This window comes from Protomyctophum parallelum (genome assembly GCF_964188405.1).
Source record: "Protomyctophum parallelum genome assembly, chromosome: 19".
In the NCBI taxonomy this organism is placed as follows: Eukaryota; Metazoa; Chordata; class Actinopteri; order Myctophiformes; family Myctophidae; genus Protomyctophum; species Protomyctophum parallelum.
Window position 1 is genome coordinate 36,034,233 of NC_139717.1, and position 12,265 is coordinate 36,046,497.

The 12,265-nt window shown below is 41.5% G+C and overlaps 1 protein-coding gene across 1 annotated transcript in view; it reads left to right on the plus strand.

Moving 5' to 3' along the window:
* akap12b (A kinase (PRKA) anchor protein 12b) overlaps positions 1-12,265 on the plus strand; it is a 62,841-nt gene that overhangs the window by 32,334 nt on the left and 18,242 nt on the right. Inside the window, exon 2 of the mRNA XM_083790310.1 lies at positions 280-355. Within this exon, the coding sequence (XP_083646436.1) occupies positions 280-355 (76 nt within the window). The remainder of the gene's footprint in view (positions 1-279; positions 356-12,265) is intronic.

Sequence of the window (12,265 nt, forward strand, 5' to 3'; positions counted from 1 at the left end):
AAAGTATACTGTAGCTTTACAAGTTACACTCGACTGAAAAAGCTAAACATTTAATATGTGCAATGTTTAGTATGTAATTATCACTGTCTGTGTAGCCTCGGAGACCACATGCATTTTCTGTCTGTGTGATTTACTAGTGTTTTGTCGCACTTTTCAAAACAAAGTTGCGGCAAGCAATCTGTCTTGAGGGCAGATGCATTCTACATACTACAGTGAGTGACTGTTCTTAAAAAAAAACATTTCTTGACTGAAATTGTCATGTTTCCATCTGTCCTGCAGCCACTGCAGAAGAACGGCCAGATTTCCAGTATGAGCAGCTTGAATGACCACGTGGAAGACAACACTCTGACAGAAGGTATTTGGTGTGTGTGTGTGTGTGTGTGTGTGTGTGTGTGTGTGTGTGTGCGTACTTGTATTACTATACTTGTGACACAGCCAAATGTCCTCACGAGTATAGTAGAATTTGAGAAATAGACCATTTTCCTGGTCCTCACAAGATGACCAAGATTATTGTTGTTGTTGTCGTTTTGTTTTTATCCATGTAGAGGATATAGGCTTAGACATGATATTTCTGAGTTATTAGTTGTGCAATGTCCCAGCTTTAGGCTTAGGGGTAAAAATACAAACCTGTGTGTGTGCATGCGTTTGTGCGTGTGTGTATTACTGTGTACATGGGTGTTCTTTAAGACTCTGGCCTGCAGACCCCTGTGGCTATGGCTCCCTGAGATCAGCTTGATCCCAAACTAATCCTCCTGTCAACACAGGAGGGACACCTACATAGTTTTATTTGACAGTTTTAGAAATCTCTCTCTCACTCTCTCTCTCTCACTGTCTGTCTCTCTCTCTCTCTCTCTCTCTCTCTCTCTCTCTCTCTCTCTCTCTCTCTCTCTCTCTGTCTCTCTCTGTCTGTCTCTCTGTCTCTCTGTCTCTGTCTCTGTCTCTCTCTTTCTCTCTCTCTCTCTCTCTCTCTCTCTCTCTCTCTCTCTCTCTCTCTCTCTCTCTCTCTGGTACCACCAGCTTAACCGGGCGGCCACTACAACAAACACAATTGGCAACAACAGATCTCTGTTGTTGTATTAGGAGTGGAACTGGGAGGAATATCGTGTTCCTTCGCATCGCGCCACGCCCTCCCAGTGAAACTCGGGTCAGGTGAAAAGAAAAGGCTGGAGACTGTGTCGGACGAGACATGGTTGTCTCTACACCGTCCGCAAGACCAAGCACTAGGGTTAGCATTGAAGCAATGCCACCGACTACACACATTGGGGGGTTTACTGGAATAATGGCAAGATTTTTTGGGGGGGGAAGTAAATGGGAAAAGACATTTTCACCATAAAGTATGTCGCAGTTATAACCTGTAACAGCCATCTGATGACCTCCTATCACCATGTCCATGTGTGTGTGTGTTTTTTTTTTTTTTCTTTCTTTTTTCGTTTTTTTTTTCTAAAAAGGATCTCCCTCAATTTGGGAGGGCTATAGGGGTGTGTATTCCCTCCATAAATATTTAGCAGGCCATGACCTGAGCCCAGCACAAAGCGACCTGCGCTACACTTCATAAGACGGCATAGCCCATGGGAGGGAGTAACCCTATACTACATTAAACACAGCGATATGTCACATACCGCCCCGTCAAATAACCTATTTAATAAGCTATTTAATGAAGCGATTCTGTACGTTTATAGAGTAACTCTATACCCTCTTTAGAGGAGACAGTGATAGATAGAGAGCATGGATGGATGTGGTATGTAGACTAGTGTGGAATAATTTACTTGTTGAAACACTTTTATGGAGATGCACTGCATGGGAGTTCATTAGTTTTGTAGAGAGATATGTATGACTGAGGAGGGGGAAACCAACCATACATGGATATTTTGAGTACTATAGTATTCACCTATGAAAGACATTTATGTTTATAAAATCATGTCCTTTAGCATGCAATTTGTTTTTGGGGGGACGGGGGTGTTGGGAAATTGTTATTGTGCATGTTGAAAGCAAAAAGAGACACAATTCACAGATTTCCCATTTATGTTGTGGCAGAAATGCCACAGAAAAATGTCTGCAGATTCCATTTGGGCCTGCATGCTCATAAATCTAGGCTACTGTAGAGCATTATTGAAAAATAAATACATTTTGAAGCCTAAGTGGAAGAATGCCTTGGAATGTATTTCATATTGCTCCAGATGTACAACTCTAGGAAAAATTCCCTACTCAGTCATACATTATGTACTGTAGCAGTATATTATTTGTTGGCTTGGCAGGGATGGCTTGCTACAGAGTTATCACATTACCACTACTCCCATACATACCCAGAAGTATTTGAACATTGATCTTCATAGAACCTTGCGTTGTAAAGCTACCTAGTCATGATGATACCAGTAAGACGCCCTGAGGGCGAGAAGGGAGAAGAAACAATGCACGTTTTAATAGTAAATGCGACGTACGGTCGCAATTAAGTACAAGACATTGTCAATCAACTTCATCTTTGTTTCTCTGTGATTGAGGAACAGGAAGGATTGATTCCATGTTATTGCAAATAGTTAGTTACTGCGAGAGTGAGATCAAGCCAACACCAACTCAGGACTCCTGGATCGCTGCCCTCCACACTTTCCTATCTAACATCAGGTTCTTGAGCTCTACAGTGTTGTTAGCTAAGCTGTCACGCCGCAGTGTGTCTACCTACGTGCGTCTACGTAGGTAGACGCACTGTGGCTTTGCCCTGGGTTGGCTCCCATTTTTGGAAAATATGTTATCAAAATAATACTTTTAGCAAGTTAACATTACCTTGGAATGCCTTCCTGTGATATCATTGGTTGGCAGGTTTCTGAACTGTCCACCAGCCCACTTCTGCGACAGTTAGCAGACAGAAATGGTGCCATTTTATAATGAGCATTAGAGAGGACCGATTATATGAAGATGAGGTTGAAAAAGTGTTCCTTTAAAACCAAAGCTTTTGGGTTTGTGTTGTAAGTTAGGGCTGCAGGACTCTTTAGGGAGCCAGTTTACGGTTTGTATCTATGTCTGTCTGTGTGTTTATTCTATTCTACAAATCTGTGGCTGGCTGTTTATCTAGTTATGTCTCACTGCACGGTGCAACGCGTTTGCATGTCCAAGCAGGTGTGGCATTGTGTGCATTTGCAAGCCTCAAAAGTCATTTGTGTAGGTTGTGTGCACCTAATGAAAGCACAGTCAACCCACAGATATGCATTATGGCTTGTGGAAAGGAAACCAAGTGGGCACTAAAGTTCACCATAAAAATGACTTTTTTCTATCACCCCATGGAGACTTGAATTCATTCATGGATAGATTTTAGTTTTTGTCGCATTCTTAAGCCAATTATTTGATGACCAACAGGTTCCCTATGGAGACACAAAGGAGACTCTTCTTGTCTCCTCGCATAGCTGAGGCAGCCCATCACATTTTCACTGGTTGTTGATAATGCCTGTAGCACAAACCATACATGAGTATTAACGAGGAGACAACATAGTCAGAGTAAAGTGGACCAAACAGGCTGTTGTGCTCAATATTTTTTATTAATTTCCAATCAGGTTTAATTTCTAGGTCACACTGAAGATGGAAATATCCATAGTTTAACCTTAAATACTTGAGTTTGGATATAGAAAACAATCAAAGGTGAAGGACATTCGAGGCTCTAGGGAGTCGAGGATGGAGGTATAAAGTGGGAGAGAGCGAAGATAGCAGAGCAGAAGGTATGGAGGAGTACATACTATCCCAGCACTGTTTTGCCTCTGCCAGCCAGATAAAGACAGCAAGGAATTGTGGGAGAACTGAGGAAACATTTCACTGATAACAACAAAACAACAACAGGCTGCACATCAAAGACACATGTACGCAGGTGCCATACGGCCATTTGTAAAGTTACAAACCTCATCTCATATCATAAAAAACTCACCTCATAATATATTTCTCTCTTTCTCCCATTCGGTAGAACAGTGGTTCCCAGACTCCCAAAAAGAGAAATTATCCCGGGACCCAACCTCACATCGCGTCACTTCGTGCCACGTTGTGAGCTTGTAGATTGGCTATTTTCACTACTTCTTAAACATTTGTTTTCTATTTTATTGAACACACACACACACACACACACACACACACGATGCCCCTGCCTCCTCAAGTTGTTGTGCCTCTCCTTTTCACCATTTGCAAGCTTAGGACACCATTGTTGTTGCCAGTTTCCACTTGATTCTCCCCCAATTTCTCATAGAAAGAAAGATGTGAGAGAGAGAGAGAGAGAGAGAGAGAGAGAGAGAGAATTGAGTATAATGCTTTCCTTAAAACACTCATTTTATAGTTATAGCAAAGACTGAGACACATGAGAGCAGGTAGGGGTGTGTGCGCATGCATGTGCATGCATGTTTGCGCATGCACAACTGGTCTGGCCCGCATGAAGTGGCATTTTACCTAGTCCTAGTGTGTTACCTACCTATTATGGACTCCACACCCCTGACATAAACCCTACATACTTTGTTGACTGGGGAGCCCCCGGGGTCTATTTGGCCCTCTTCCTTTTTCCTCTACACACCAAATGCCTTTGCTGAAAACACCCGATCTACAATAAGCTCACATATTGTGGCATTACAATGTTTGTGAGTTTGTAAATAGGCTATTTCGGCCGGATGTTCACCCATTATTACATGCACATACACACTATGTTTCATGTGCTTAAACATCATTATCCAAATAACTAACTATCTATCTTAATAGTCAACTAGTATAGAAGGTCCTTATCATGTGAATGCTTGTATTTGTTCCATCGTTCCACGGTTTTTAGATTGGTCTATCAGTCCCTTCTGCCACTCAGTCCCACAGGAAGCTATGAGGGAGGAAGAGAGGAAGGAAAAAAGGATATGTGTGTCGGGCTTCAACGTCTTGTCTTCCTGCATGCAGGCTGACCTCACAGCACATGGGGGGGCGGGAGCAATCTTTGAAAGTCCTCGGATAACCCAGTGAGATAAACTGTTTTGTGTCTTGGGCTGTTGTCTGTAAGAGCACTTTATCCACCCTATATACTTCATTGGCCGGAAATAGCTGCATTCTCAACATGCTCACAATACATCTGTGAGCCTGTAGTGTACGCTTTTATCGCTGAATGTTTGCCCCAGAATAGAAACATAGGAATAGTAGGTCCATGGGGTTAAAGTAGAGCCGCAGCCCAAACAATATATTGTTCTGGTCAATATATATTTGCCTTTTTGTGATGAAATTGGTATCAGTATCAGCAATTATACAGCTGATGTGTCTCTATTTCTAGCCACTTTCAACTTGGCATCCCAATTTTGAGCATGTCATTATAGGTGAATTGTAGGCACACTGCAAGGCAGAGAGAAGAGAAGCCAAATTCCATTACCTTAATTTTTGCCGATTGGCCTCCTACACTCACGTCCTCCAGCGTGACTCGGAAATCGCTCTTGTCCCTAATTAACTTTGGGACGAGAACGAATACATATACTGTGTATGCATGTATGTATGTATGTATGTATGTATGTGTATGTACAGTATGTATGTATATATGTATAATTAACATTGATTAAACTACCAAAGCAGCTAATTAAATAATAGTTTCATTGATCTTTATTTACACAATCGCTGTTTGTTTGCATGGCTGTGGAAGAATGCATGTCAAACAGCACAATTCCTAAGCATATTGGAAATACAGCGTCCAATAGAACATGGCATATGGAGGACAGAGGAAATTGAGTATTGGAATTTGGCTATTCAATCCAACTTGGTTCATCTGAACTCTCAAAATCCTCACCTCCTCGCTCGAAGGCGGACTGAGGTGTGAGTGGAGGAAGTGAGAGTGGAAGTTAAGAGTTTTGGAATTTGGCTAGAGAGAGAGAGAGACAGACAATACTGAAGCATGTTTGTTACTGAATTGCCTATTTCTCACCTCAAATGTTTTTAGACACATAAGATGCCTTAAGTTTACAAACGGGAATGACTGGAATGCACTGTCTGGATGTCATGTGAATGAAATGACTCCCTGACTATTGACATACAAATGCCCCCCCCTGTGTTGTTAACTATATCTCTGTTATGACAATGGATATGTTCTAAAAGTGAAAAACATATATTTTTTAAAACATCTCAGAGTAGTTAGATAAATGTGTGCGTTATTTTAAGCTGACCAGGGTCCCCCAGGGGTCTATACTTTGATCTACAAACTCACAACGCGTCACAACCATAGAGTAATAAAAGGATAGAGACCGAACCGGAGCGTTAGCCCCGCCCCACACGCTATTCATTTCGATGGAAGTTGCTCAGTGGCGTTTTGAAGCACCCGGAAGACTGTCGGAAGTACAATTATAACTCAATGGCTCGAGTGAGCGGAAGTTAAGCCCGGACCTCAAATTTGAGGTCCTGGGATGACGCACGTTATGCACATGATGTCATGAACGTCCGTCCACCTCCATGAACGTGCTGCAGTTCCACTTTTCGCCAGTAGGTAGTGGCAGCTTCAACGTTGGATAGCCTTACTGGGGGCTTGGTCACAACACAATGTATTGTTAGCTTGTAGATTTGAAGCAAATATTCTACATTTTCACTGCATATTGGCTTATGACATGTCTAGGCCGGAATAGGTGGCTCACGTGGTTAAACTGTATATACTTAATATGTAAGACTGAGAGTGCTCTGAGCAAAATAAATGTCATTGTATTTATACTCTGTATCTATACACATGACAAATAAACCTGAACCTGAACTTGTTTTGATCTAAGTTATTATTTGTGCTTATTTTTATTTATTTGATGATAAGTTTAATTTTATCAAATCAATGTTTTTCAATTTGATTTAAACAGAAATTGATAAAATAACACTAAAACATTGGAAAGTGGTGGTCTAAGATAGTATATCAAACCGTAACATTTGTCATCAGTCAGCTCAACTTTAAAGTGGGAGTGGTGTTCTGCATTAGGCCTGACTCACACGTGCACAACAGATTGATGTATAGCTGATGCATGAGACTTATTGACTGATGCAAGCCTGCAATTCATTTCCAATGGGAGTCACATGGTTTGACACAACATTTTTGTTGTATGAGGGGGAGGGGGGGCAGTCGAAACACAGCCGAAAGCCGTACAACACAATGTTGTGTCAAACCATGTGACTCCCATTGGAAATGCATTGGGGCAAGATGTAAACAAACCCTTTGCTTACATCTAGCATGCATCAATTTGTATGCTAGATCGAAAGGTGTGAGTGAAGCCTAAGGCTACTCACTGTATGAGACTTGTTTACTGATGCCACCACTTTCCAATGTTTTAGAGTCCGCGGTGGCCGAACGGTTTGCGGAGCGGTCTTGATATCGGAAGGTCGCTAGTTCGTATCCCCGGACCGGCACGTTAAAATTACCACAGCTGAAGTGCCCTTGGACAAGGCATTGAACCTCTACCATGAAATGTTCTATGAGCAGGGCCTGGCTGTAAACAAGTTCTTGAGCTTAGTCCACCCTGGGTAAACATATACCTTTCCTTTCCTTTGCAAGCTCCCAATGCATTTCCAATGGAAGTCACATGGTTTGACACAATGTTTTTGTTGTACGGCTTTCGGCTGTGTTTCGACTGCCCCCCTCCCCCTCATACAGCAAAAATGTTGTGCAATCTGTTGTGCACGTGTGAGTCAGGCCTAATGCTGCGAGAGTCGGTCCTTTGAGAAGCCACAGAAACAAGTCCCTGGTTTTGGCAACACGCACAATTTATTTTATGCCTGGGCCTTTTAGCAGAAAGGAAACTAAATATGTAAATATTACATGAGGAAATAAATAACCAAAGCCCTTGAAATGAAGCTAGCTGGTATCATAAATGAATTCCTTTAGAAACAGCTGGATTGGAGGTTAGGGCTGTGCTTTGTGTGTGTGTGTGTGTGTGTGTGTGTGTGTGTGTGTGTGTGTGTGTGTGTGTGTGTGTGTGTGTGTGTGTGTGTGTGTGTGTGTGTGTGTGTGTGTGTGTGTGTGTGTGTGTGTGTGTGTGTGTGTGTGTGTGTGTGTGTGTGTGTGTGTGTGTGTGTGTGTGTGTGTGTGTGTGTGTGTGTGTGGATTGGAGGTTAGGGCTGTGCTTTGGTGTGTGTGTGTGTGCGCGTGCGCGTGCGTGCGTGTGTGTGTGCATGTGTGTGTGTTTAGGTTCCAGGGGTGGGAGTGATGGGCTACAGTGAGGGGTTCAGAGCATGACATCATAGCTGATCTAATTCACTGGCCGGAGCCTAGCCTGTCCCTCCCAGATGGCTGGCAGTCCCGCTTCAGAGGACTGATGAAGTCTTTAATGGAAGGCTGCACAGAGAGAGAGAGAGAGAGTTTACCATTGTGTGCTCAACACACAGTTTATTTATTGGCTTGAACTTCAAACATCAGTCAAATATTGTTGGCCAAAATAGTGAAGATTTGTTTGAACCCATGTGGACTACCACGTTGGTGGGGTTTTACCCCCATAAGGCGTTTGTCAAATAAGTTCTACCAAACTAAACATTCCTCTGCTCTACTCATTGTCTTATCTTACTTGGTGGTACTTCAAACAGGTTAAAGCCAACTTTATTATTTGTAAACCATTTGACCTTAGTCTTCTTACTGACATACTGAAAGTGAATCTGCATCTTTTGCAGATTCCAGTACCTGTGCGTGTGGTTCTTAGGCGAGGTGCCATGGGACAGACATTTACTCATGGCCAAAATGTTTCATCATGCCTCTGAAAGAGACCCCTCCCTCTGTTGTAGCACTCTAGTTATTTCAAATCTCTGCCAATATGGCTTCCCTCTGTACTGCCTCATAAGTCATAATGCAGTCCAGCCGCTGGCTCTTTTTCTGTTGTTATTTTGCCCATAACTTTGTTTTATATTCCAAATGATGCAAGCGGTTGCAGTCAACATTTCCATTTGAAGAAGGTGGTCTCTTTCTTTGCATCTAGTATTAGGAAGAATCGTCTTGCGTTCTTACAGAAAGAAGATGCCTTACTGTCGGTTTGCTCACTTTCAAACACTGCATCTATCTCCCATCTTACTACATGCTTAGGCTAGCATAATGATGCATTAACCCTCTATGGAAAGGATGGGATCCCACATCTCAGATTAAACTATTTAGGCAAGGCACAGTTCAAATGTGCTTTAAGTAGGGCTGTCATGGATCACAACATTTAATTTGTAATTAACGTTTTTTTGTGTTTTTGGTACTGAACATTAGAATAAAAGTACATTTCTGTTTTTAGGCTTTTAGCCTTTTAGGCTTTGTAATAAAAAATGGTAAGGGTATATATGACAAATAACTTGAATATACAAAGACAATCCTGATATACAGTATTTAATAATTACTTAAAATAAATAAATCCCGGCAATAGCTGATCTACAAGCTCGTAGATCTGCTATTTCAACTTTTCTCTTAAATATTTGAAAAATGTTGAAATGGAAATGTTTCAACTTTGAAACGATTATGCAAAAAGAATTGCGATCATCTCAAATAATTGCGATCAGACGATTATTCAATCATTTTGACATGCCTACTTGCACGGTGATGTTATGCACCGATAAACAGAACATCTACAAGCTCACAACGTGACGCACTGCGATGGGCTACCCTACCTACACCTATAAATATGGCTTTACAGCCGGGACTGCGACGCTCTATACAGTCAGGCACTATGCAGTCAATGTTTAAATTAAGTCCCATCTAGGAAACAATGTTTGCATCGTCATTTGTTATGAAGTGGGCTCACTACTGGAGGCTACTTTAGGGCATGTAAGCCAAGGAAAGAGCATTTCATCAGTAGTAGTATACTAGCATGTTAAAACTCTTTAGAGGAGACACGTCGGACATTACTGTATAATGGCAGGGTCAGACAGGGCAGCCTCCCACTCACTTTTTCCCGACATCAGGGAACCTGATCTTCCTCGGTAACATACAATAGTGTCTGCACACTAGATAATGCTCCCATGATAATTTATGAGTATACTATACCACAAGTTCCATTCTGCACGTAAAGCTCTGCATGTGAGCCTCTGCTCACCTAAAAAGGTGGTCATATAATTTAATGGCAATGAGCAATACCACAGCAATAGAGAGACATATATATAATATATATAAATAATGTACAGTAGGAAAAGAAAATGGGATTTTTACTCTAGTTGTGACCCATAAAAATTGGCCTGTGACCCACAAATGGGTCCTGACCCACTGTTTGGGAAACAGTGATCTATTGTATGGACTCTACTATAATGTTTGTCCAGCACCTAGTATTTATAGTTTGGATGTGTAAACCTTTTTGCAAGCCTAATCTTCCTCCCCAACCCCGCCCTAACCTCCCCCAAACACAAGGAGGATCGAGAGAATAGGCCAGGAATGTGGCCGTACCCCCCCTTTTCCCCCTTGTACTTTAATAGCATTATGGCCACTGTTACCCCGGTTGCGACTTAATGGAACACATTATTAATGTAAAGCAGGCCCAATACGTGAAATCGAATCTCAAGACCGAGGTTAGCCAAGCTGATGTGCAGTGAGAAAGACCACGGAAAAAGAGCAGTCGTGGAGAAAGCTCTTGGCACATTCCCATGAAATACAGATGGTCTGGGAGTGGGTCTCATCTCTAAACCAGAGGGGGCTTGGAGGGGATGCCATCTCTGGCTTCTAGGCAGGGTGAGCCGCTTCAAGGGTGTGTGAAAGTGATTTGTACTAGTGGGCATTCAATCCCCCATTCTTCACATTTATAATAATAATAATAATAACTGGACTGTTGACAAACTAAAGCTTCCTATAAAGCTGCTACATTTACTATGCCATAATACTACTACTACTGAATCTGCTGCTGCTATCGATCATCATCATTATCATGTTTTATATACAGTAGCACAGCACTTTCCAGTTTACAAAGTGCTTTATAGAATAAAAGGCACAATGAAACAAATCACATAGCATGAAAATGAGTTGAAACAAGATTCTGATCAAGCAATCTGATCGGCCAAGAGCCGTGAGCTATTTGCTCTATCATAAAGGCTAGGAGTTGCTTAGCAACACATATAAACAGAGCAGAATGAGCTCTTCTTCAAACCTTGATATCGTACCATAATTCGTCATAGTAAATCAGATATGTATGAAATCTGTGGTCGGCTTGTGTCTGCGATCAGGCCTGTGACGTTACATAACACACTCCCTCTCGTCTTCTATTGCTTAATTAGTTAGAGATAAGTAATATATTAGATAATAAAGGGTCATGATGAAGGAAAAGGAAAGTAACTAAAGGGCAACACTATACATATAATAATATAATACAATAAACTTTATTTGTATAGCACCTTTCATGACATGAACAACATTACAATAATAGCAAAAAAAGGCAGTGAATTTGGCAAAACAGTGATGACATGAATAACAACACAGATAATTAAAAATCAACTAAAAGTGAGAGTGAAGAAATAGGTCTGAAACTGGCTTCTATATAAAAGCCAGTCTTTCAGGAATGATCTGAAAGAGGATACTGATGTAGTTTCGTTCCAAATCTTGCATGGGTCCTGATGGAAAAGGCACAGCCACATGTATTATTCATCCTAGAGTGAGCTTTGTCTGAGTAAATTAAAATATATTCTAAAACTCGCAGGGATGGGGGAATTGCTCTCATTTACCAGTTAAAACACGAGTAGCAACATTTTGATCTATCGGCCAATTTCTATAGTTCAAACTGCATATCAACTGTAGAGCCTTGCTTAACACATTATCTTTACAGTTGTGTCTAGTGGCTGAGCTGGCATTTCCTGCTCATTTGGATCTTATTCGTTTGTAAATGTGGGCCATTTCTAAAAGCGTTATGAGTTAGCTGTTTCACCCTCAGCTTCCTGGTTTCACAGTGAAATCTGGATACAAAGAATGGGTGACCAATACCAAGACCCCAAACCTTTTATGGCCATTCAGCCTTCATCAATGTGTGGTTCGATGTTCGTAAGTGTTTTGTGGGTTGTAAGGGCATGAAAACTTTAGTAAACTAGAGTTTAGCCACCCTCCTTTTCTTCTTTTAATGCTAACAATTTAATAGGACGGCAACACACCAGACTGTCATATAGCACGGCGGTGGTAATACAGACATAGGAACATGCATCCCTAATGCATGCCACCTAAAATGCTATAACTGTTTATGGAACTGACACTGATAACCAACATTAATTTGTGTGTGATGACTACATCTCACATAATCATCACAGTGCCACGCAACTTGCTCAAGAAACACTTCACTAATAACCGTAAACTACAGTCATTCTTAATTGTCAACCAGGATGAAAA